We start from the raw sequence: 23,038 nt of genomic DNA on the forward strand, positions 1-23,038 counted from the left end.
CCCCGAGGGCTGGAATCACATCCCAACCCCCCCCACACACCCCGGGGTTGGAATCACAGCCCAAACCTTGGGATGCAAACCTAAGATGAGAAGATCAGGCTCCTAAATCTCCACTTCATGAGAGCAGGGAGGATTTTTCTAAGACACTGACACCCTCCTGCTCTGCTCCAGGGGGACGGACACCCCTCGGAGTTCCGCTCTCCCAAGCTCTCCATCCGCAGAGCAGGGAGGATTTTTCTAAGACACTGACACCCTCCTGCTCTGCTCCAGGGGGACGGACACCCCTCGGAGTTCCGCTCTCCCAAGCTCTCCATCCGCAGCCATCAGCTGCTCCATCCCATCAGGGATGGACACCCCATGAGGGATGGACACCCCATGGGGCCCCTCTGCTCTCGGCAGCTCCATCCCACCGGAGCAGATCCCCCCAGCCCAGAGCCACGGGGAGCTGCAGCGGCACAAAGCCTGCGGCGCGCTGGATCCTGGGAATGCACCGGTTATCGACTTCCACACGGTGGAGCATTTTTAGCCCCGTTTCGATCCGAGTGAAGGTGATTAAAATCCATGTATTAATTACCGCTGCCACAGGAGTTAAGGGGAGAGGCCCAGTGGTAATTAACGGGGTGAGCGAGGGGGTGGAGCCGCGGAGCGTCAGCGGCTCCACAGCCTGTGCCGGCGGATCCGCGCCGGCCCCCTGGGAACCCCCCGATCGCTGCGCTGTGGATGTGAATCATTATTACATCCCCGGCTCGAATCCCAGCAGCGCCACAGCTTTTCAGTGTGACCTTGGGCGAGCCATCAATCCTCCCCTTACCCACCAGACAGAGCCAATAAAAAGGGAAAAGGCTCCATCCTTCACGGGGGCGTTCGGAGCGGGAGCGCCCGGGCGCAGCACCGGAGCCGTGCGAGCAGCACTGCAGAAAGAATCAAATCCATTAACAAAGGCAATTACAGCCGCCTTTCCCTGCCCGTATTTCAAGTGCCAGTGATTCATTGGGAGCTCGGCATCTCTTCCCAGCACATGAGGTTGGGAATAGGGAGCAGGGAGAAGGGGCAGGGAGCTGAGGCTGAGTGGAATTCCTGCCCTGCCCCATGGCCGGGCCGAGCAGTTTGGGAATTATCTGCAGTATTGTGGGAGGAAAAGGGTGAATTATGCAGCTGCTGATGGGTTTTTGGGGGGCCCTGCCCTCGTGCCATGTGGAGAGAGAATCCTGAGCCCCTTGGGGCTGCTGGTAGAGAAGAAAGGGTAAAAAGGAGAAAAAATAAAATAAAATCCCCCCCAGGCTTTCAGCTGTTCCACAGAAACCCAACGGGGTCCTGCCATCCCCTGCAGCCTCTGCTGCTCACCCACTGCCACCCTCCTGCCCTGAACACCCAACAGCTCCCCAAGGAACAACCCAGGAGCTTTTTCCAAAGCCTCTTTCCCCGGCAAACAAACGGCACCGGCGGCGAGCTCCTCGCGCGAGGAGGATTTATAGAGTGCAGAGAAAAGAATAACAGGAAACTCCGTCCCCTGCACAGCCGAGAAACAGGAATGGATGTGTAAAAATAATTAAATGCGAACTGCAGCCGATTAATTTGCCGGCGGGGCTGCGGATCCATGCTCTGGGAGGCTGCACCAGGAGCTGAAAATGCCTCTGGACGGTGGCCAAGGCCGCCAGTGCCGCACGGCGAGGAGAGGCTTTGGCAGCAGGTGCCGGAGCACGTGCGGCTCCGGCAGCGCGGCGGGATGAGCTGCTCCGGCTCCCCGCTCCCTGCCAGGCCGTCCATCCCATCCCAGTGCTCCGTGGGAGCCCTCGGGGGGACAGCAGAGCCCTGGAGCCCACACGGCCCCCGCGCCTGGGGATGCTCCACCAGAGACCTGAACCGGGGAGGCAAAGGGAAACCGAGCGGTCCGAGCCGGCAGAACGCAGCCAAAGCCTGGATTGGGATGTTTGCCGTGGATCTTGGGATCCCCAGTGCAGTGTGTCAGGATAAGGGATGTGGATGGGTCCCAGACAGCGCTGTGGGGAGCAGCTGTGCCCACGTGGCACCTCTTTTCTGTACTTATCCCAGGAAGAGCCCAAGACTCTGCTCCCAACAGCTCCAATCCAATCCCCTCACAGCCATTTCCAACCTGAATTCCCCAGGGCTGGTGGAGGGGAGGTTAAATTTGGTCTCACCGAGGGGTCTGGTGGCTGTCCCCTTTGGAAGATGCTTCACACCACCCTCTCTACTCACCATTGTTTCAGGGCTACCAGAAAAATGATCCTAAAACAAAAGTCAGCTCCAATGGAAACGGGTTCTTCCCGTGCCAGGTGCCGTGGCTGGAAGAGTCGTCGTGACTCAGCCTTGACCTTCAACCACCACTACAATTCCACAGAGGATGCCACAGGCCCCATTCAGGTTTTTAAGGCCCTGGAATGGTGATTTCCTTCAATTCATTGCAATATTGGGAATGTGCCCATCCATTCACGGTGTGTGAGCCTCTGCTGATGGTTTTATTGCCTGGAAAAGGGAATGGATCTCTCCTGGGGAAGCTCCAGCAGCAGCAGCAGCGGCCTGGGAAGGGCAGCAGGTCAAATCCAAACAGAATTCAAATGACTCAGAGGTTTGGGGGTTGTCCCCTTTTCATGGTGGCATTGAGGGAACAGGCTGTAGGGAAGTGTGGACACACGGATCCAGAGGTGCCTGGGAACAACCTAAACACACTCACACAGCCCAAAAACAGGGAGAAGGAATTAGTGAGGGGGTCAGTGGGAGACTGACGGGGGAGAGGGTCAAAACGCAGGAGGCAAACTGAGATTTGTGGATCCTTGAGAACAACTGGAGCATTTGGGAAATGAGCCACAGAAATTGGAGGGGTCTGGGCTGCCCAGGGAAGCTGTGGATGCCCCAGCCCTGGAAGCGCCCAAGGCCAGGTTGGACGGGGCTGGGAGCAACCTGAGATAGGGGAAGGTGTCCCTGCCCATGGCTGGGGGTGGAATGAGTCTTGCCCTGGCATCCCTCCCCATCCATCCCTATTTATGGAGCTCCCAGACCACTTCCCTCATGATTAACCCCCTTCTGCAGCTCCCTCCACCACCTTCATTTCCAGGAGCCCTTAAAGCACCAACAGTTTCCCAGCAATGACCTCCTCAGTCAGTGCATGAAAAGTCACCTTTGTGCCTCTCCACACCTTTCTCTGGAGATTTTTGGCCAACCTGCAGTGCCCTTTCCTCTTTCCCCGGCCCTGCTTCCCACATGTGGATGCAAACCCGATTCCCATATTTCCGAGCCGGCGCACTGCGGTAATTAAGCTTTTAAAAGGAGATAGGCAGCAGCAGAAAAAAAAGGCATTTGCCTCTTTTTGCCTCTCGGAAGAGCCACCTGTTTTATCGGAACAGGTGGATTTATGGGCACATTAACGCCGTGCTGCTGCTCCCACCCTGATGAGGTTCTCAGTGACCCTCTTCTCCCTGGAGATTTATGATTTCTCAGAGCAGACTATTGCGGAGGGGTTTGACTCCCAGCTCTCTGCCTCACTCCATCCTGCAGCCAGAGTGCTGGGAGAGCTCCTGGATCCCCTTTTCCCCCCTCCCAAATAATCTGCAATCATGAAAACTGCACTGGTTTTCAAAAGGTGCCAAATTTTCCCAGCAAGTGGGGTCAGGTTTACGGGGGAAAGGCTCCTTTCCCTTCTCCTGTTCTTTTCCATCCCAGGAGCTGGGAGGTTTTAGCCTTCTCCAGGGTTCAGGTTCGAGGATCAGGCTCGAGGAGCACATTAACACGGAGTGGTCCATGCACCCACTGACCCCACACAATCCCCAGCAGAAGCCTCCCTGAGGCTGGAGCCTCCCAACTGCTCTTTGCATGGACTCACCTCCTGGCTAATTCAACCCCTTTCCCATCACTTCCCACCTGCAGCCCTTAATAAAACCAAGAGGACAAACTCTTTAGGTTCAAGGAAAACCAGAGGAGCCGGAGCCCGGCCGCTTTCCCAGCAGCTTCCCCCACATTCTCCAAAGTCCAGCCCCGCGAGGTGATGATTCAGTGATGTGGAAATACGCAGCCAAGGTCACCAAAATCACATCCTTTAGGGTCTAAACCATTTTTTCCACCCACGTCTCTGGCTGCAGGTAATAAAATCTCACAGGCGGTCGAAGCAAAACGCATTTAAATTTTCTTCTGCAGCTTCACAAACGTCGGGGGTTTATAGCAAACATCAGCCCAAGCCTCGTACACGGGAGACAAGCGAATGCAGAGGCACAGACTGGTTTTAGCACCAAAACCGTGTGAAGGAAATGCTTCCCCCGGCTGCAGAGCCACAAACTCGGGTGAATTCCCAGCGCGGGGAACGAGCGGGTTTTCACAAGGGCAGAGGCAGAAGGGAGCTGCACCAGAGCTGTGGTGCAGGGAGAGCTCACAGGCGAGTCCTTGGCGCTGCAGGGCACTGGGAAGGGCACCGGGAAGGGCACCAGGAAGGGCTCCCTCCCGAATCCTCGGCACTGCAGGGCACTGGGAAGGGCACCGGGAAGGGCACCGGGAAGGGCACTGGGAAGGGCTCCCTCCCAAATCCTCGCCACTGCAGGGCACTCGGAACTGCTCACCCCCCGCCCGCAGCCCACACTTAGGCGGTTTGAGCAGCGAAGAACGATGCTCTGAATTCCTGACAATTCTTCTAGTGACCATAAAACCCTCCCTGTCTGTCTCATCCCTCCCCCATGAACCCACATCCCTGCCCAAACCCTGCCCAAACCCAGCCCCCGACACAGCCAGAGCCACGCCAGACATTCACCATTTATAAATAACCCCAAGTCAAGCAGCCAAAACTCTGTAAGTGCCCCAAAGGCGACTCAAGATCCTCCCCTGATTGAAGGGGTTTTGTTCAGCGGCGCTCGCTGCTGAGATCCGTTTACGGCTCGTTGTGCGCTGCTGCAAAGCTCCCCCACCCCAGCCCCTACTCACACAATTCTTTATTGTCTACATGTTTACTCCCGGGGGGAATTTTAGGACTTTTAATGTTTTTATTGTTTTAATCCGGCATATTAAAAAAAAAAAAAAATAAAATCACTCGAGCACAACAGCTGGTCCAAGAGCTCGGAAGCGGCGGCGCTTAAGCAGGTGTTAAACACACAGGCGATGCGACGCTCTCCTCCCAGGATTTAAGGAGGTTGGAGAGGGGCGGGATGTGCCTGAGCCGACCTCAGCCTCTCCTACACCGAGTTTTGCTTTTCTGCAGCACACCCAGAGCCTGCTTTTTAGCCTAAATTCAACCCGACAGAACCACGAACCCGGGGAAGGGGCGAGTTCTGGACACACGGGGGAGATGTCTGTGCTCGGCCCCGCGCCCTGTTCTTTATGCACAGTCAAGAAAAACCCCAAAAGGTGCTTTTTTTCCCCCCCTCCCAGTCCTTTGTGCAGCAGCACCCCCAGCCCGGCAGCAGGATAACGTGGAGTCGGCCCGGAGCATCCATCCAGCCCCTCCAACCTCCCGCGGCACAGGAGCTGCTAAAGAACTGTATTTATGGAGCTTGAACAGCTCGACCCGAGACCCGACCCGAGGAAGGTTCTCACACAAAGGAGCACAGACTGAGGGGGGGGGGGAGTGTGAGCCCAAAAACCCCCCGAAAGCGTAAAAAACTTACAACTAAAAATCCCCCATCTCTCCAGAAATGCAGATATTACGGTTTAAAGGCGGTTTTCTACCCTGCTCTCCAGCAACGAGGTGCTGGGGGGCTTCTCCCCTGCCGCCCCAAGCACTCAGGGCACAGTGTCTCCTGTTTGCCCGTGCTCCAGTATCACCAGTATTCCCAGTATTCCTGCTACCAGGGCTGGCAGAGGCGCATGGATCTGCGCCTGCCGCAGAGGGGCGAAGCATCCTTGGGAGAAAAAGGGAGGATTTCAGCTGCAAGAGTCGTGTGGAGCTGCCTCCTGGTGCCTCTGCAAAGCTCAGGCTGGGGCTGAGACCCGAACAGGGCTCAGGAAAACAAACCCCCCAGTTTATTTGGGTACTGAAATAACACCACAGCACTGGGAGGGGGTCCCAAAGATCTCTGTGCAGGGCTGAGCCAAAGGGAAACCTGCTGGTCCTTCTTGCTGCTGCTGGGGAAAGGGATGAAGTCCCAGGCAGAGTCCCCCCCACGCTGCTTATTTTTTGTCCTTCAGTGACAACTCGGCTGGATTTTACATAAGGAGTTTACAGAAAATCCTGCAAACTAAGGCACCTTTTCATTTCCATCCTTACCCCTGCTCTGACTGATTCTGGGATACTCATGACACCGATAACGAGGCCTCTGTCAAAGCTGTGCTCTGAGGAACAAGTGATTTGTTCTTGCAGTAAAACATAAAGGATTTATAATTGCCTCAGAGCAGCAGGCAGGGGAGCAAGTGAGGCTTCAAAACCACACAGCCTTGATTTCAAAATACTGGTTTTAACACGGCCAAGAGAACACCCAGAGCTCAAAAGAGGGAAGAAAACTCAACCCTGAGCATTTGGCAGCACCTTTGGGTGCACCCTAAGACCCCTCTCTCGCTTCCTAAGCAGCCTCCCAACTCTCCAAACCCAGAGCCCCATTTCCAGGTGCTTCAGGGAGGGATGACACACAGGTTTTGCAGCTCCTAAGACAAGCCTAGCCCAGGTCCAGCTCAGAGCCATGACCAGACTCCAGGTTCACTTTGGAGCAGCTTTGTGCTCCTCCTGAGCCCACAGCCACGGGCCTTTGGGTCAGTCCCATCTCAGGGCAACACCTGAGCCCAGCTCAGTTTCTGAGCAAACTGGCAACACAGTTTGCATTTCTGGAACAGAGCACAAGCTCTAGGTGAGGACTCAGTTCAGATCAGTTTGTTCAAAGCAGAAACTCCGTGGGCATGAACCAAAAACAGAAGAAACTATTCCCTGCGACCGCACGGTCAAGCTCCTCTGGGGGTATTTTTGCAGCCCTGATCATGTTCTCAAGAAAGGAGAAACCTTCCCTCCTCATTCCCTGCTGCTGCAGAAAGTGGAGACCATCCCACGGTTTGGGAACAGCGAGGATATGGCTGAAATCCCAAATTTAAATCCTTAGAAATCCGTTGGAGTCTGAGGAACTCCCGCCCCGGCTCGACGTGAGCGGCACAAGGAGCAGCACTGCAGGTGTGAGTGTGCATGGAGGGAGAACAGCTCCCTTGGAACAGTAAACCCCGAGTAAAGCCCTGAGTAATGCCTGTGTATCCCGGGGTACCTGCCAAGCCCTGTGTGGGGAGTGGGCTGGAGCTGCTCCCCTGCACCCGGAGCAGGGGATGCTCCTCAGCCAGCCCAGCACGGGGGGGTTGCAGCCAGGAGCTCCTGTCCATACAAACACACGTGCAGATGCACATATATGGCTGTTTATATAGGGCCACATCCTGGCATTCAGTCCCTCTCTCTATATATTTATAGCTGCTGAGTCTGCAAGTCCCCCTCGGAGAGCAGATGGCTCCACAGCCCAGCTTCCCTGGAAATGGGGCCCGATGGCCTGTGGCTCAGCGCCCTTCCCTGAATCCAGGAAGGTTAATCCATGTTTGCAGGGGCCCTGAGGAAGCCCCCTGAGCCCCATGAGCTGGCAGGAGGGGCCCTTCTGGGAGACCAGAACCCTCCGTCCCGCTGTGTTTCGGGCGCAATTTGTGACCGGCTGGAGAATCCTCTGGGACACGAGGTGCTCCAAGAGGGCAATGGGCTCCCTTACTGGTTCTTCTACTGCACATGGAACAGGTTCACTGTTGGGTGAACCTGTTGGGTTCACTGTCCCTGCCCCAGAGCCTCCCTTTTCACCCCAAAAGGAGCAGATGTGCCGGGGAAGGGCCGGGGGAGTGCGGCTGCCGCGGCTCTGCGGCACAGCTCAGCCTCCGCCCGCTGCTCCGGGACACGACCCGCATTAAAGCTGCCTCTGCATATTTTAAGGTGTGATTAGGGATTCTGCAGCCTCGGCACAGCATCCCTGAGACGAGAGGGGAAAAGAACACAGCGATTTCTTCAAATGCAGGGGGGCTATTTCTTCCCGGGAACTGCTGCAGCACCAGGAACGGCCACAAAACCCCGCCGAGGGCTCGTTCCAGAACAGTCCCTCACCAGGGCAGAAAGGGAAAAGCTGCTGCCAAACCTCACTGCAGCACCAGAGCAGGAGCCAGAGGCACAGCCCTGATGTTTCTGGGAAAACTCCAACTAGAGAGGAACTGAACTTACCTCCTCTACGTGCACGGTCCACCCCTTCGTGCGAGGCAGCAGCTACTTCACACACACAAAACCAACCCACAGATATCTCCTCAACCAGCTCTGGGAGGTTTCCAGTGAAACACCCAGCAGAGCCTTAGTGAGCATCTCCACTGCAGCTTCCAGAAGCCTTTTCCCAGTCATATTCCAGCGTGGCACACGCAGGGGGACACTGCAAGAGTCTAAAATACACATAACCACCCTTTGTGGATAAACGGGGCTTCAATGCCCTTTAAAACAACCCCAGAACAGCAGCAGGGGTGGCTGTTTATTTACAAATTGGCTTTTATTTTTGTGACTGCTGTTGTGAGGTGATGGGGGGAGGCTTTTCAGATTTAAATGTTTTAAGGTTTTCTATGGGCAGTGGTACTGCAGAACTCAGAGCTGGGTCAAACACTTTAAAAGCGTTAGGACGTCAAATCAAGGCTCGGTTTTCACAATATGTTATTTCAAATGTTACATTTAGGTGTTATCCAGAAGAACACTGTAAATAAGAACAGCTCCTGGCTGTCCCTGCGTGGAAGGGACAAGCTGCTCTTGCACACACGTGGCAGCTCCCGTGGCTCCCACAAGGGCAGTGTGTGCACAGCCAAGTGTCCTTGGACATTACAGAGTTCCACCTACACACATTCCCAATTTCCAGGTTAAACCACATCACCCTTTCCTGACAAAAATTTAAAAAATTCCCAACCCACATAAAACAGATCCCCCAGGAAATTATGGTGACACTCTCACGGGTTTCTGAATCCTGCTGCAGCATCCCTGGTCCCCACAGCTGCCCTGGCAAGGCAGCAGGGTTAAAGCCAGGAAGCTTCTCCACCTGCAGGACAGCAGAACGCAGGAAAAGCAGCAGGGAAAGGGAGAGGGAAAGGGAACTACCAGCTCCCTGTCCATGTGTCCTGCTGCACCAGGCACAGCAGTGACCGCCCGGGGCTGTTTGTAACCTCCTTCCTCCAGGGGAGGGAGGGAAGGGGGGGAAAGAACAGCAAGAAACAAGAGGAATTCTAACACAGGGTTAGGATGCAGCCCTCGGGAGCAGAGCAGGGAGAAGCCTGAGCAAGGGCCCTGCAGCAGAAAAGCCTTTGCTTTTCCTGCAAGGACACTCTGCAGCACGAGGCTCCCGGGCTCTAGTGGCCAGCGCTCGCTCGCCAGCTTGTCCAAGTGCCCGGGAAGTGCTGGGAACACCAACACAGCCATCCCTCGGGAAGCACAGCTCCTCATTAGCACCAAATCAGCCAGAGGGGATTAGACATGTTTTCCTGCACGGAATGAACCACCAGCATCGCTGTGTGGCATTAAAAGCCGGGTCTGGCAGAGGCGGACGCGGCGGCTTCTTCCAGAGCCGCAGGATCCGTGTGGAGGCCGGCGGGTCCTTTGGCATCCAGGCTCCTATTTGGAATTTGGAAAGCTGTCCAGCCCCGTCTCCATGTGACAGACGAGGGTCTGTGGTTCACACGTGCTCCCACTGCAGAGCAACACCGGCGTTCCAAGAACTGCCAAGGAATCCCAGCCAGAGGAATGATAAAGATTTTAACTTACAGGAAATGCTGCTATTAAATAATATTTAAGTCTTAATTATATTTTAAACCAGCCATTTTATAAAAAAAGAAGTTCTATTACAGTGCTTTTGTAGTTAAAGGTCTGTCAACATTTCCATTTTAAACCTTCATTTCTAGGGGGTTTATAATTTGGCCATAAAAATTCATTCTAGGCTGGAACTTGGCAAACAGGGGCTCAGCCTAGGAGCAATATTTTTTATTATCCAATTTGGTTTAAATTGGTTTGGCCGTTTTTAAGTTATAGGAGTGTAAAAAATAAACGTTTACTGGTTTCAGATGCCTTCTCAAGCTTATTATTATTCAAAATTAGCTTTCCCCTCCCCACCTCCAAAAAATACCTTCAGCGAGAGGTGGGAGAGATCGTTTCACTCTGCTGACAATACAGGAGTTACAGCTCAAATTAATTCCCTCCTTTTGCTGCCAACAACTAAAGAGTTCCTAGAGCCAACCCTACTTCCACATGGAGCCATTCCGGCCTCAACGTTGGGAGCTTTGTGCAGCATCTGCCACTCTGTCCCGACGTGCTGCAGGTCCTGCAGCTGTACAGGCCTTCAGCTGAAATAAATAATTAACTCTGGAAAACCTGCATTCCTGGAAAATAATGGAAGGCTCTTTAAAGCGAGATGTTTCTCTGCAGAATTTTATATCGGCTGTGGCAGCTTCAAATAAAAGCTGCAGCTGTGACGGAGCCGGGCTGTGCGGGAGGAATTCCTCACCGTGGAGCTTCGCATTTTCCTCCTTCGGTTTAAACAACAGGACAGAAACTGGTTTTTATGGCTCAGCTCCCCAACCCACCTGGGTGCCGTAGGGACACGACTCCGACGTGCCTCCGCATGTTAAGTGCGGGCAAGGGGGAGCTGTGCCCCAGCACGACAAAAAGGAGGATTTTATCCTCGCTCCCTCGTTAAATCCCACGATTTTTCACGTTAACATTCAGCTGGTGCAGGGCAGGGGGGATCGGCCACAGCTCGTCCCCAACAGGGAGAGACCCTCTGGGACACGTGAAGGAAAGATCTGCACTGCCTGGGGCCAGCTGGGAGGGCTGCAGGGGGATGGATGGGAGCTGCTGCCCGCGCCATCCGACCCAGGGTGTGGTGACAGGGTCGCCTGGGGGGTCCTGGAGCTGAGACCTGGTGTGTGTGGATCGTGCCCATAACCCTGGGAGGGGCAGCTCCAAGTCCTGCTCCTGCTGTGCCACGGCCACCAGCCCCATCCAGCTCCGTGTCCACCCTGCTCCACAGAAGCCACTCTCCTGGATAATAAGGCTCAGATTTCCAAAGGCTCCCACTCGTCAAACCAGGGGCTGGAAGGAGCCTGAATTCTTTAGGAACAACACCCCGTGCCTGTGTCCAAGGCCAGTCCCACTTCCCCTCCTGCCAGGGCAGGAACAGTTTCTGCTGGAGGCCAGGGTGCCACAACTCTGCTCAACAACCATTTAAATTCCAGTTTGCTCCAACAGCCCGGAGCCAGTTGGGCTGCAGGTTTTTAAGGATTCGATTTTAACTCCCTGAATTCCTTAGGCAGTTTGTCTGCCTTCCTTTCCTAAGCCTCGGGACCAGCCTCCAGAGGCAGAGCCTGAGGAGGCTGTTAAACCAAGGAGTGTTTCTTTCTCATCTCCAGACCAAACACATCCGTCCCCTGCACTCCCATGGGCCAGGCTGGCAGCGAGCTCTGGCTGGGCTGAGACATCCCTGGAGTCAAGGTGGCTCCTGGCAGCTTCCAGACTGGGAATGTTTCGCTTTAGGCCATAACTGGAAGGAGGGAAGGACACTGCAAAGCAAACCTTTGGAATTACAGCCAAGGACAGATGCTTTGTTGGAAGGCAAAAGGGCACAGGCCCTTCCTCTCTCTCACCTCTGGGCTCTCTCCACACCTGCCTACTCCTGCTTCCCTCTTGTCCTGCCTCTTTCCATCACGGGAGCTCATCTTGGAAGATCTGATCTGCTCCCACCTGTCCCAGGGTGGACTCTTTAACCAGGGACAGGACTTGTTCCTCATCCTGGTGGAGCTGGTCCCTTCCTTTCAGTGGGATGAAGATGGGCCAGTACAAGCCTCAGCTCAGGCTGATCACAGCTGGACATCCCACAGCTGGACATCCCAGAGGAACAGGGACACGGTGCAGTTCCACAGCTGGGAATCCCACAGCTGGACATCCCAGAGGAACAGGGACACGGTGCAGTTCCACAGCTGGGAATCCCAGAGTGGCCAAGGAACGGGGGACACGGTGCCACCCCAAAGTTGGACTGGTGACAGGGAGAGCTTGGGAAGAGGAAGGGGTTGGTTTTTCCTCTCCACATCGTATAAAAGGGCTAATCCATATTCGTTTGCATTATACAAGCTCCAAAACACACCTCAGCCTCCGACCCACGCTCACCCAATCGCAGGAGCCATTTGGTGCCTCGTATATTACTGGGCAATAGAGATTTAAGGGATAATGGTCATGGCAGCAGAGTATACAAAGCAATAAACTGCTTTTGAGGTTGGTTAAATGCCAAGTGATGCTGAGGCCTCGATGCCATAAACATTATTTCTATTATATGACAAGATAAGAGGATACAATAAACCACAAAGAAGAAAAATCATTTTCTGGCCTCGTGAAAGTTCTGGGCTTGGCGTTTCCTGGACACTGCACGGGCAGCACCTCCGTGCACGGGGTTCAGGGGGAATAAACTGGTAAATTAAGGGTGGGTTTAAAAAGCAAACGATTGTCTGAGGAAATGGCCTGGATAACTGGGGCTCTGGAATTAGGACCGGAGCGATGACTTGTCTCACTTATAAAAGTGAAATGGTGTGGAGGGGGGAAGAAAGGGCTGGGGAAAGTCGTGCTCCCAGTTGAACACATTCAATATTATGGCCCCTCTGTTAGCTCTGGCAACAGAAGTGCACAAACAGTTCAATTAATCAAGATATTCCTCCACAAGGCTCTGTAAAGCCTCGAGCATCCAGTGCTCCCAAGGCCTCCAGGACTGGAGCAGAAGGCACGGTGCCAGAGGCACGTCCATCCCTGAGCTGCATTTCAGTGCCAGCTCACCTGCCCCAGGCAGCTGCTGGGCCCCCCAGAGGGTTTGATGCAGTTTTCCAAGGGAGGAGATGGAGCCAGACACGGAAAAACTTCCCTGCGGTTCCCGAGCTCCGGAGCCCCCCGAGCCCCTCCTTGTCCCAGACCTGTGTGCTGGGTGCTGTCAGGAGCTGGGTGAAGGTTTCATTCCCTTGCTCTAAAGAGGTGGAGCTGTCCCACTGCACAGACCTCGGGAACACACCTTGGGAACACCTTCCAACTCCGACGGCAACACCCAAGTTCTCCCGAGCCCTCGGCTGTGCTGGAGCCTCTCACCATCCGAGCCCTTGGAAGGGGATTAGGAGACTTTAACAGTGATTAGCAGCACACACCACCCCGGATTCATTTCCCTGAACAGATTCAGTGACTCCAGGCATCACTCTCCGCCTTCCACAGGCATTCCAGAGGCAGGGCCCTGCTCCAGCTCCTGGGGGGGGCACGTCCCTGCTGGGGAACAGCTCCACTCCCTCTGCCCGGAGAGCTGGGGAAGGGGAAAATGTGCCACCTGTCCTGCTTGGGAAGGAACCAGCCACACGACCTTGGGAGGAATGTGTTTTAACGGCAGCATCTGCGGCGCAGTCGGAGTCAGCTGTGCCACCACGGGCCCGCTGCTGGGAAGGGACTGCCGGGAGAATCCCAAAATAACCCCCACTGCAGCCCTGGCAACCCAAACATGTTTACAGCCCACTGCACCCCCCGGCACGGCGAGATCTGCTCGGCTATTTTTGGTGGCCATTCCCTCTTCCCCCTCCTTGCTGCCCTGAAGGGCTTTGCAGCCTTTTTTCCACGTGGAAACAGGGAAGGAAAAGGAGGAAAAAAGGGCATAAGGCATAAAAGCTGGGGCTGTACCAGCTACAGAGGGAATGAAGCAGCTGATGGTTCAAAGATTAACACAATTTCTTTTTTCCTTTACACCAAAGGGGGGAATCACCACTGGCTTCAGATCTGTTTGGCTCAGCTCTCCCCTCTCCTCTTCCTGTGCCCAATGGACTGGGCATGGGATCAAAGGTTCAGAACTGAAAGGAACCAAGCGTGGAAGGACCTGGCCAGGAGTCATCCCAAAAATGCTGACCTGGACAACACCGAGAGGCTCAACAGCCACTGACACCCTCCCATTCCAATGGCTTTTCCAAAGCAAAACGCACCCAAAGTTCTCGAGAGAACAGAAGAAGAGGCTGAATGAATCCTTGCTGGAAGTCTCCCTCCTCCCCAGAGCCTGGTTTGGGGTGGGAAATGCTTCCCAGTACCACGGTCCTGCTTGGGCCTGCCCAAGTGCCTGGGTGAGGAAAATGGGATTACCTTCCCAAAAGCTCAAAGCTCTGGATCCTACAGACTCCACTGGGAAGGTTGGGATGTTCTGCTGGTGGCTCACATGGACCTGAATGTCCCTTTTTGTCCCCTGTGTTTGAAGACAAATGTCTCCATCCGTGGAGGGGAGGGAAAGAACTGAGAGAGCTGCAGCCCCCTCTGACCCTTCCAAGGCTCCACATTAACCTGAGTCCACAGGGAGAAGCCATTCCTGACGGGATGATCCCCAGTGGCTTGTCCAGGGTCAGGGGTCAGTGCCAGAAAGCAGCACAAGCTGCTGGGGGACCAGTGTGGCCCCCGTCCCTGAGCCCTGCGGCAGCTTCAGCCCCCAGCTCCAAACCCACATTTATCCTCCAAACTCCCAACTCTGCTGCCCTGCCCAGCTCATCCCAATGATCCCACTTTATTCTGTTGGCCCAGGAAGCTCAGCTCAGCCAGAATGAGCTTTAGCTGATCTGTGATGGTGTGCACAGCTCCAGGATCCCACTGGGCTCCTCCAGCTCTCCTTAAACCCTGAGCTGGGCTCAGCTGGTTAGAGCCTGGTGCTAATAATGCCAAGGTCTTGGTTCCAATCTCTGGAGGGGCCATTCACTGAAGAGCTGGACTTGAAGATCCTTGTGGGTCCCTTCCAACTCAAAATATTCTGTGATTCTCTAAAAACCTTCAACGTGGGGCTGAGGTACAGGACTGAGGACAAAAAAATGCAGGTAAGACACCAGGACTTCGAGAGAAAGGCTCAGAGCACCCTGGGTTTAGTTAAGGGATGACCCATCAGCCAGCAAACACCTACCAACACCTGGAATTCCACAGGGAGGATCTTCTGCCCAACAAACAAACATCAACTCCATCCCCAGCCCGGATGCTGCAGCCGAACAGGTTCAGACTGGAAATAAGGCATCAGTTTTCCCTCCCAGCAAAAGCAATTAACTATTAGAGCAACTTAACCGAGGGCTGTGGCGAATTTTCCATCGCTGGAAATATTTTACATCAAGCTTGGATCATCACATTTAATACCTGCTCTGGTTTGAACAGGCATTGAAGGACGTTCTAGGAAACTGTGCACGAGGTCAGGCTGGATCACCATGAATCATCCCGGTATGAATTACCCGGATTCCAACATTTCCATATTAACATGAAGAATTGTCAGAATTACCCATAAGCAGCAGGCTGGAACAGCGAAAGGAGGAAGCAACCACCTTTATATGTCATTTGTGGGAGATTGTGGGAGATTAAATTTAAATACATTGTTGTTTGCCTTAATTGCTTGTTTGAATCCGATTTTAAGGCTGTATGATTGAAGTGCTCACACCATTAAGTGCTCAAACACAGCTAATACATTTTATAAATGACTTGCACAATTTCACAGGCAAAGAAGTTTCAGATAAAAAGCAGCCTACAAAAAAAAAAAAAAAAAAAAAAAGGCAAAAGGAGGAAGATCACCTGCAAGTGGGCAGAGAAGGTTCCGGATGGGGCTCGTGCCAGAAGGACCAGAAAGCTGGGAAGCCTTATCTGTGTGTTTTCAAAGAGCCCCAGTCCCCAGCAGTTACCAGATGAGGTTTTTGACCCATTTTTTGTGCTATAAAAACAAACAGCATCAGAGAACCCACACTCAGCCTCAGAGGAGGTGCCCTGGGGACGCAGAATTATCTCTAATTTCAATTGGGAGACCCACAGGAGGCATTAAGGTACTAAATGAATTGAAGAACTGGGGACACACACACACAGGGGGGTACCCTGAGATTGGTTATCGCTCCCAAAACCATCCCAGACATCCCAATTTGGCAACCCAACACCCAGTGGCTGCAGCCAGGAAAACCAGAGTGAGCACATCACTTAATATCTAATTCAAAGGCACAATTCCCCCCCCTTCTCCTTCCCCTACAAAAGGCATTTTGAGGTTCTAATGCTTCAGGAAAGACAGACACAAATCTCCCTGGGCTCTGCACGGGGCTGCACTTCCACAGCAGCCCCAGTTTCCAAGAGCTCCCACTAAATCAGCCCCAGCAGGAATTGCATGATCCTCCCGTTCCTCCCAATATCGGGGTGTGTGAGAGACCTCAAGCTCAGCACCAGTTTCCCTGCAAACCCAAGGAAAACAGGATGGGAAGGTGCCCACCCAGGCAGGTGATCAGAAGGGGATGTGCCTTGTTCAGATCCCTCGTCCCGGGAAAGGCAGCGACAGCTCCAGGGAGCAGAAACTCACAATGGGATGGCAAGAAAAGCCATCCCAAAATAGCCACAGCAGTTTGGGGCTCACCTAACACAGACCATCACCTGTCACATTCCCAGCTGCTCCACGGGACGGGCTCTAGAGCCACCTCACCCCGGGGAGGGGGGGAGCGGGTCTGTCCTCTGGGAGAGGAGGAGCAGCCTTAGCAGGAGCACTGAATTCCAGGGGGGAACTCAGCGAGATGCCCCGGGGGGCTCGTGGCAAACACCAGCAGCACAACCAGGAGCCCCCCTCTGAGCGCCCGGGCCGCTCGTAACGGGGATTTACACCCTGCAAATCCCGGGATCTGATTACCTCCCGGGATCGCGTAAAGCAGCGGCTTTAAGCGCTTTGGCTCCGCGATAAAACAGCCACTTTGATTCACGGCGCTCCCATAAAGCCGCCCGGATCCGTACCTGTCCGCAGCCCGGGGCACCGCACACGAACGGCCTGTCGTCGCCCATATTTCACACGGCCGAGCTGAGCTGGGGAAGAGGAGAGAAGGGGAAATTGTTAAATAAGCTCCAAAAAAACCCGCCAACACGGAGAGCAGAGGCTGCCCTTTGCCGCGCTGCCGTTAATCAGGGGAGGAGGGTCCCCGTGCCCCCGACACAACCCGCGGAGGGGAATTAATCCAAGCCGAGTTTTAAATAAAGCTTGGGAGGTGATTTTTTTCATGGAGGAAGGGAAGTGGGACAGGGTAGGCCTGGAAAGGTGCGGGAGCTTCCAACTCAAGGCCCAGAGGATCGAGGGACCTTCGGCAGCTCGGTGTCACCTCCTGCAAGATGGGGACAACGCTCAACCCTTGTGAAAGACCACCCAGTGCAGCAAAGACCCCTTAGCACCAGACCCTCCCTTAGTATTTACAGTATCATGGAATTGTGGAATATCTTGAGCTGGAAGGGACCCACATGGATCATCGAGTCCAGCTCCTGGCCCTGCCCAGGATAAACCCAAGAATCCCCTGCACATACAGAAAAGTGGAATCATGGAATATCCTGGGCTGGAAAGGACCCACAAGGATCATCAAGTCCAACTCCTGGCTCTGCATAGGACCAGCCCAAGAATCTCCCCCCCACACAGACACACAAGGAAAGACAGTGACAATCTCCAGGAAAACAAAGTGCAAGCAAGCAGCGATCAAATAAATCCAAGTCCTCTCTCTGTACCAGTTATATTTTCAATGGGAGAGAACTAAAATTTGTCATTTAATTAATTAAGGGATTATAGGAGTGGTGCTCCGTTTTACAAGGCAATAATCTGGCTCCCCAGTGGGTAAACTACAAGGCTGATGGCAGGGGTAGTTTATCACGGATTACAGCCAAGGATAACAAAACACTCAGCCCTATTATGCTACAAGTGAAGCTATTCTTATTAATAAAAAATAAGAGTAAATAAAGTAACCCCCCCCACCACCTCAAATTCAAGAAATAACGGTCCCCTCCACCCACTGATATTTTTATAGGAGGATTTTAAAAAGCTGTAATAAAGCAAATGCTCTCCCTTCGGGGGGTTGCTGTGGGAACACGCTTGGGCTGCTTGTGTTGCTTCCAGCATCTCCTGCTCCAAGTTGGGCGCTTGGCTCAGCTGGGGAGGGACCCAGAGCCCAGCCATGGGCTCTGGGGGGAAGGTTCTGCACTTCCAGCCCTGAGCACCCACACCAGGGTGGGGAGGGAGGGTTGGTATTTTTAGGAGCTCTGTGAGAAAGTGCTCCAAGAATGCGGCTCAGCAGCGGAGGGGGAGCATGTGCTGCAGAAACAGCCCCTTCTGCTCTCGGTGAAAAGGCACAGGAATCAATTATTGCTTAATATGAAAAAAAAAATAGGTTATTTTTCTATTGCTGGGACAGTCAGCAGCTACACGGGCTCGAGGGGGTGAATTCCCTCCCCTCGCCCGCAGCGACAACAACCGAAGTGTGATGAGAGAGGAGCTGCCAGCTCTTCTCCCAGAAAAACAGGAGAGAGGCATCCACAGCACCGGGCTGTGTCTGGATTTATTAAGCCAAACTCCAGGGTCTGTGCAAACAGGACTCAGAAAGGATAAATGTCCCTGTCAGAAATGGGACGGGCTGGCAGCCAAACCGCTGCCCGGCCCAGGACAGGGATAACAAAGGCAACCAAATGGCCCAGGAGCATCCACCCACCTCAGAGCAGCCCCCAGAAGTGACACAGGGCTGGCAGAGCTGGGGGTGGCCTGGCAGGGGATGGCAGCACCTTCAGCAGGAAGGGCAAATCCCGCCCAAGGCGAGCCTTGAGGTGACACCAAAACGAGCCTGACTGGGGACACGTTACGGACGGGACTCTTCATATCACCCTTCTGAACTTCTACCCAAGCTCCAAACTGGGAACTCCAGAATCCAAAGTGCTGCTAAGGAGACAGGGATCCCCCCTCCATCCGCAGCCACCTGATCCTCCTCCCAGAGGAATCTCCCTGGGCCCCGGAGCAGCTGCCTCTCACACATCTGCTGTGTCCCAACAGCGGACACATGAGCCCTGTCATGACCTGCTCCCAAGGCACGGAGACACCCAGGCTTCCTTGGGAAGTCTGAACAGGCAGAAGGAGCCTCTGGCAGGGAGGGATGAAGAAGTCAAACCCTCTCCTGTGACACCAAACCACGGCTCAGATCAGCTCCCTGACATTGCAAAGAGGAGAAGCACAGAGGGATTGAACACCTTGGTCACCTGCACTCGAGGTCCAGAGCCATCATATGTGAACCCCACAGCTATCACACATCCAAAGCTGTTGTACCTGAACCCCAAAAGCCATCACACCTGAACCCCAGATCTATCACCCCTGAACTCCAGACCTATTGCACCTGAGGTCTGGGGCCATCACACCTGAACCCCAAAGCTGTTGTACCTGAACCCCAAAGCTGTTGTACCTGAACCCCAAAGTTGTCATACCCAAACCCCAGATCTATCACACCTGAACCCCAAAGCTGTCATACCCAAACCCCAGCTCTATCACACCTGAACCCCCAGCCCCAGAATGGCCACATGTCCATCTGGATGCAAAGCTCGACCATGTGGAGCCCAAAACTCCTCATCCTCAGGGCCAGGGATGCTGGTGAGCTGCTCCACAAAGGCACAGTTTGTTCTCAATTAATCACAGCAGTCAGAGGTTCTCTGCCAGTCCAGCACCCCAGTTCAGAGCTGTGGCACTGGGACAGCAGCAAAGTCACCCAGCACCGAAGGGCAGCTGTGATGCCCCTCACTGCCAGAGCCAGGCTGGTGCTGGAAGTGTCTCAAGAGTCTTTAAATCACCCTCCTACGGTTAAGCTGGGCTGTGTGGGATGAGGCTGGGGATGTGTTTATTCCATCAACAAACAGATCTTGGTGTTAAACGTGAGCAGAGCTGTGCTGGAGGGAGATGCTGACTTCACAGGGCAGCCAAGCTGGGCTTTTTTAATTAACACAGGTCAGAGATCCGTCCTCGCCGCCAGCACCAAGAACTGCGGGGTCTCTCTGCCTCGGATCTGTGCTTCCGTAAAACCTCTCAGAGAAATTAAAGGACCAGGATCAGCTGCCAACCCCAGGGCTCTGACAGCACAGGAAAACCATCCCAGAGCCGATGGCACATCAGCTGCCCAGAGCAGGACAAAAAAACTGGGCCAACACACTGCAAAAGCCTCCGTTTCCTTGAGCTTGCAAAGTGTCAGCAGGATTTGCTCATTCCTTAAGGCAAGATTTAGCTGCTCGTTCACTGCAGAATATGACTGGTATGTACATACATGTGCTCAGATTTATGTCACATTTAGTCAGGATAAATTGCTTCAATAAATTCTGTCCTTAAGAAGAGGCAGAACGAGGAGCTGATTGGATACTGGGAGCACATTCCCATCCCTCTTCCGGCAGCCACGGGACAGTATTTCACTGTTTTGATGATTTTTAGCATGTTGGACACAGCGAGGGGAGGAAGAAATGCAGATTACTGAGCACTCCAGAGCTCAGTCAGACACACCTGAGAGGCAGCTGCTGGCTCAGGGGAGCTGGAGAAGCATTTTCACCCAAACCAGACCGTCAGCCCCTCAGATCCCCCAGGACACGGCCACCCCTCACATCCCCTTCCATCACCTCCATCCCAATCCCCTGCTGCACCCTGGATAAGGGCATCAAGTGGCAGGAGCATCAAACACTAACAAAAGGTGTTTGTTAGTGTAACACTGACCTTGGCCATGAACCACAAGCCCAGGGGTGAAGTTCTGGACAAGGTTACAAGCAACGCCCAAGTGTGTCCAGTGACAGGATGATGTCACCTCTAAAATTAAAATACATATTTTACCCACCTAAACAGGTTCTCAGGGTAAGAGCTGGAGAGGGAAGAGACTGCAGGTACCCAGTGAAAGCCAGAACCTTCCCTTTCCCTCTCAGCAATTCACTTGCTGCCCATCAGAGCCTCTATTCATCACGAACCACCCAACTGGGACCCTGGGCTGGGATGAGCTGGTTTTGTTCACCTCAATTACCACAATTCCCACTTATTTCGAAGTTTAATTCTTCCTGCAGACACTGAAGCCAGCCCAGATGCTGCCATCCCCATGGTACATCAGTCCATAAACCCAAGTGGTCCCAAAGCATGTTAACTAACCCATTAAGAGAAAACAGAGCCTGTTATCCTGGTCTAGACAGACACCGGGGGGGAATATTCCAAGTCCCTTAAAAGGAATTAGACGTATTACATGCATCAACAACAGCAATCAAAGACCAGCCTTCCTGAACAGCACGTCCCCCAGGACACGTGCTGGCACCTCATGGAACCCATTTGAAAAACTTCAATTTGGAAACAGCTTAGGAAGAGCCAGGAGAAGCGGGATGACGTTTCCAAAGCCCACTTATGGAGCCTTTCCTCCAAGATGCTCCACATCCTTTAATTGCACTGTCTGAGCTTTACAGAGGAGTGTGTGCCCGTGGCTCTGGGTGGCATCAGCCTGGTGACAAGGAAAGGGACACAGTCAGACTCACAATTGTCTTTAGCTCTGCCACCCACAGCTCTTCTCACAGCCCTCACCACAGCCACCCCACAGCCGGGCACTCGCACGTGTCAGGATGGGTTGTGTGTTGGTGAAGCTTCCCCGGACCTGTTCCAGCTGAATTCCTGACAAGTAGCTGAGGCTGGAAGCAGCCTCAAGCCAGGATTTGTAAATCTTGAATCATGTCTCTTCTGGTTTGCCAAAGTCACGAGTGACTGGCCCCTCAAAACAAACCCTTTTCCTTAAACCTCAGCATGAAGACGGAAGAAGCTCCCGGCTCGTTCATTCTGCTGAACGTTGGGGATAGAGCTGGGCTGAAAAATGCTCTAAAAATAAGGCTCTATTGTTGTCCTTGCATGTGACTTGTCATTGCAGGAATGTTCATGCCCAACACTTGCATCTGGGCTTTGCAGGACGAGCTGAAATGCTCCAGATCCCAACATGTGGGAGGAGACAAACACTGTTCTGTGTTGAGGCTGCCAGCACAGATCCCTCCCAGCACAGATTCCTCCCCAGCAGGGATCTCTCCCAATGTGGATCCCTCCCCAGAACGGATCCCTCCCAACACAGATCCCTCCCAGCACGGATCTCTTCCCAATACAGATCCCCCTCCATCACAGATCCCTCACTCCTATACCAGTACAAGCACATTTATGGCTTATGCCCATAAATCATGAGGATAAACTTTACATTAATATGACCACAAAATTAAAGCTGGGGGTTGCACCAGCTATGAAACAAAACCAGAAGAGCTGCAGAGCAACCTCCTAAAAATAGGCTTAAACAGAAGAGACACAAAAGCACGTTGCACGTTCAGCTGACAGAGTCTCTCTGCTAAGATTCCTCACCTGAGTGAGGAATGAGCTGCAAAATGAGTCAGAAGAAAGAAAACTGCTGGAGAGAGGGACATCAAGAGCAAGGTTGTCCCTAGGGAAAGGTGCAGTGAAGGGCTGTGAGCTTCCAGGAGGGGAGCAGGCACTGGCAGGGACCACCAAACCTCCCTGTGCAGGAGTTCCTGTAGTTCTTGTTCAGGTTCCAGCAAAGGCCTCAGGCTCCCATTGCTCCCTCACACCTGCAGCCTCCAAAAGGGCAAACCACTGCTGGAGCAAAAGGGACAATTTGGGCCATTTCAGCACTGATTTTGTAAGTGTGCCAAGAGTTCTGGTCCTGCTGGGAGCAGGGAGGGAGGAAAGGCAGACACACAGAATCACAGAACATTCCCAGTTGGAAGGGACCCACAGGGATCATTGAGCCCAACTCTTAAGTGAATGGGGATCAAATCCCACACAAGGTAAATAACTGCTGGTGCCTGTGCTGGGATTGGTGCTGACTCCACACCCAGCACCCCAAAAAGGGTCCAACAGGGGCTCCAGGTAGAGGGAGTTACCTGAGATGGGCAATGAGAGGAAAGCCAGGTTCAGTGCCTGTATCCCTGCAGGACACACACTGCACAGGGATTACAGCTGCTTTACTCTCCAAAACAAAAAGCTCCCTGCACAGTCACAAACCCCATCGCCCTCGGGCCTGCAGGAACAAGTCCAAGCAAAGGTGCAGCTGAAGGTGAGGTGTCTCTACCAACAGGCAGCACCACAAACCTGTTTGCAATCCTCCCGGGCTGTTAAATAGGGCAAAGAGTCCTCCAGAAGGGCAGAGGATCCAGGGAGGGCTGGGACTTAGTAGGAGAACTACAGCTGAACTACAGCTGTCAGGAGAACTGACAGTGGAAGCAAAGGCAGAACTGGAGAAGAAA

At 53.6% G+C, this 23,038-nt stretch overlaps 1 protein-coding gene across 3 annotated transcripts in view; it reads right to left on the minus strand.

The window, feature by feature from the left end:
• ATF7 (activating transcription factor 7) overlaps positions 1–23,038 on the minus strand; it is a 60,440-nt gene that overhangs the window by 26,489 nt on the left and 10,913 nt on the right. For all 3 annotated transcript variants that reach the window (XM_017838789.1, XM_017838788.1, XM_017838787.1), the window contains exon 2: positions 16,736–16,804. In XM_017838789.1, coding sequence (XP_017694278.1) covers positions 16,736–16,783 — 48 coding nt within the window. In that variant the 5' untranslated portion in view covers positions 16,784–16,804. The remainder of the gene's footprint in view (positions 1–16,735; positions 16,805–23,038) is intronic.

This window comes from Lepidothrix coronata, unplaced genomic scaffold (genome assembly GCF_001604755.1).
Source record: "Lepidothrix coronata isolate B3197 unplaced genomic scaffold, Lepidothrix_coronata-1.0 Scaffold358, whole genome shotgun sequence".
Classification (NCBI taxonomy): Eukaryota; Metazoa; Chordata; class Aves; order Passeriformes; family Pipridae; genus Lepidothrix; species Lepidothrix coronata.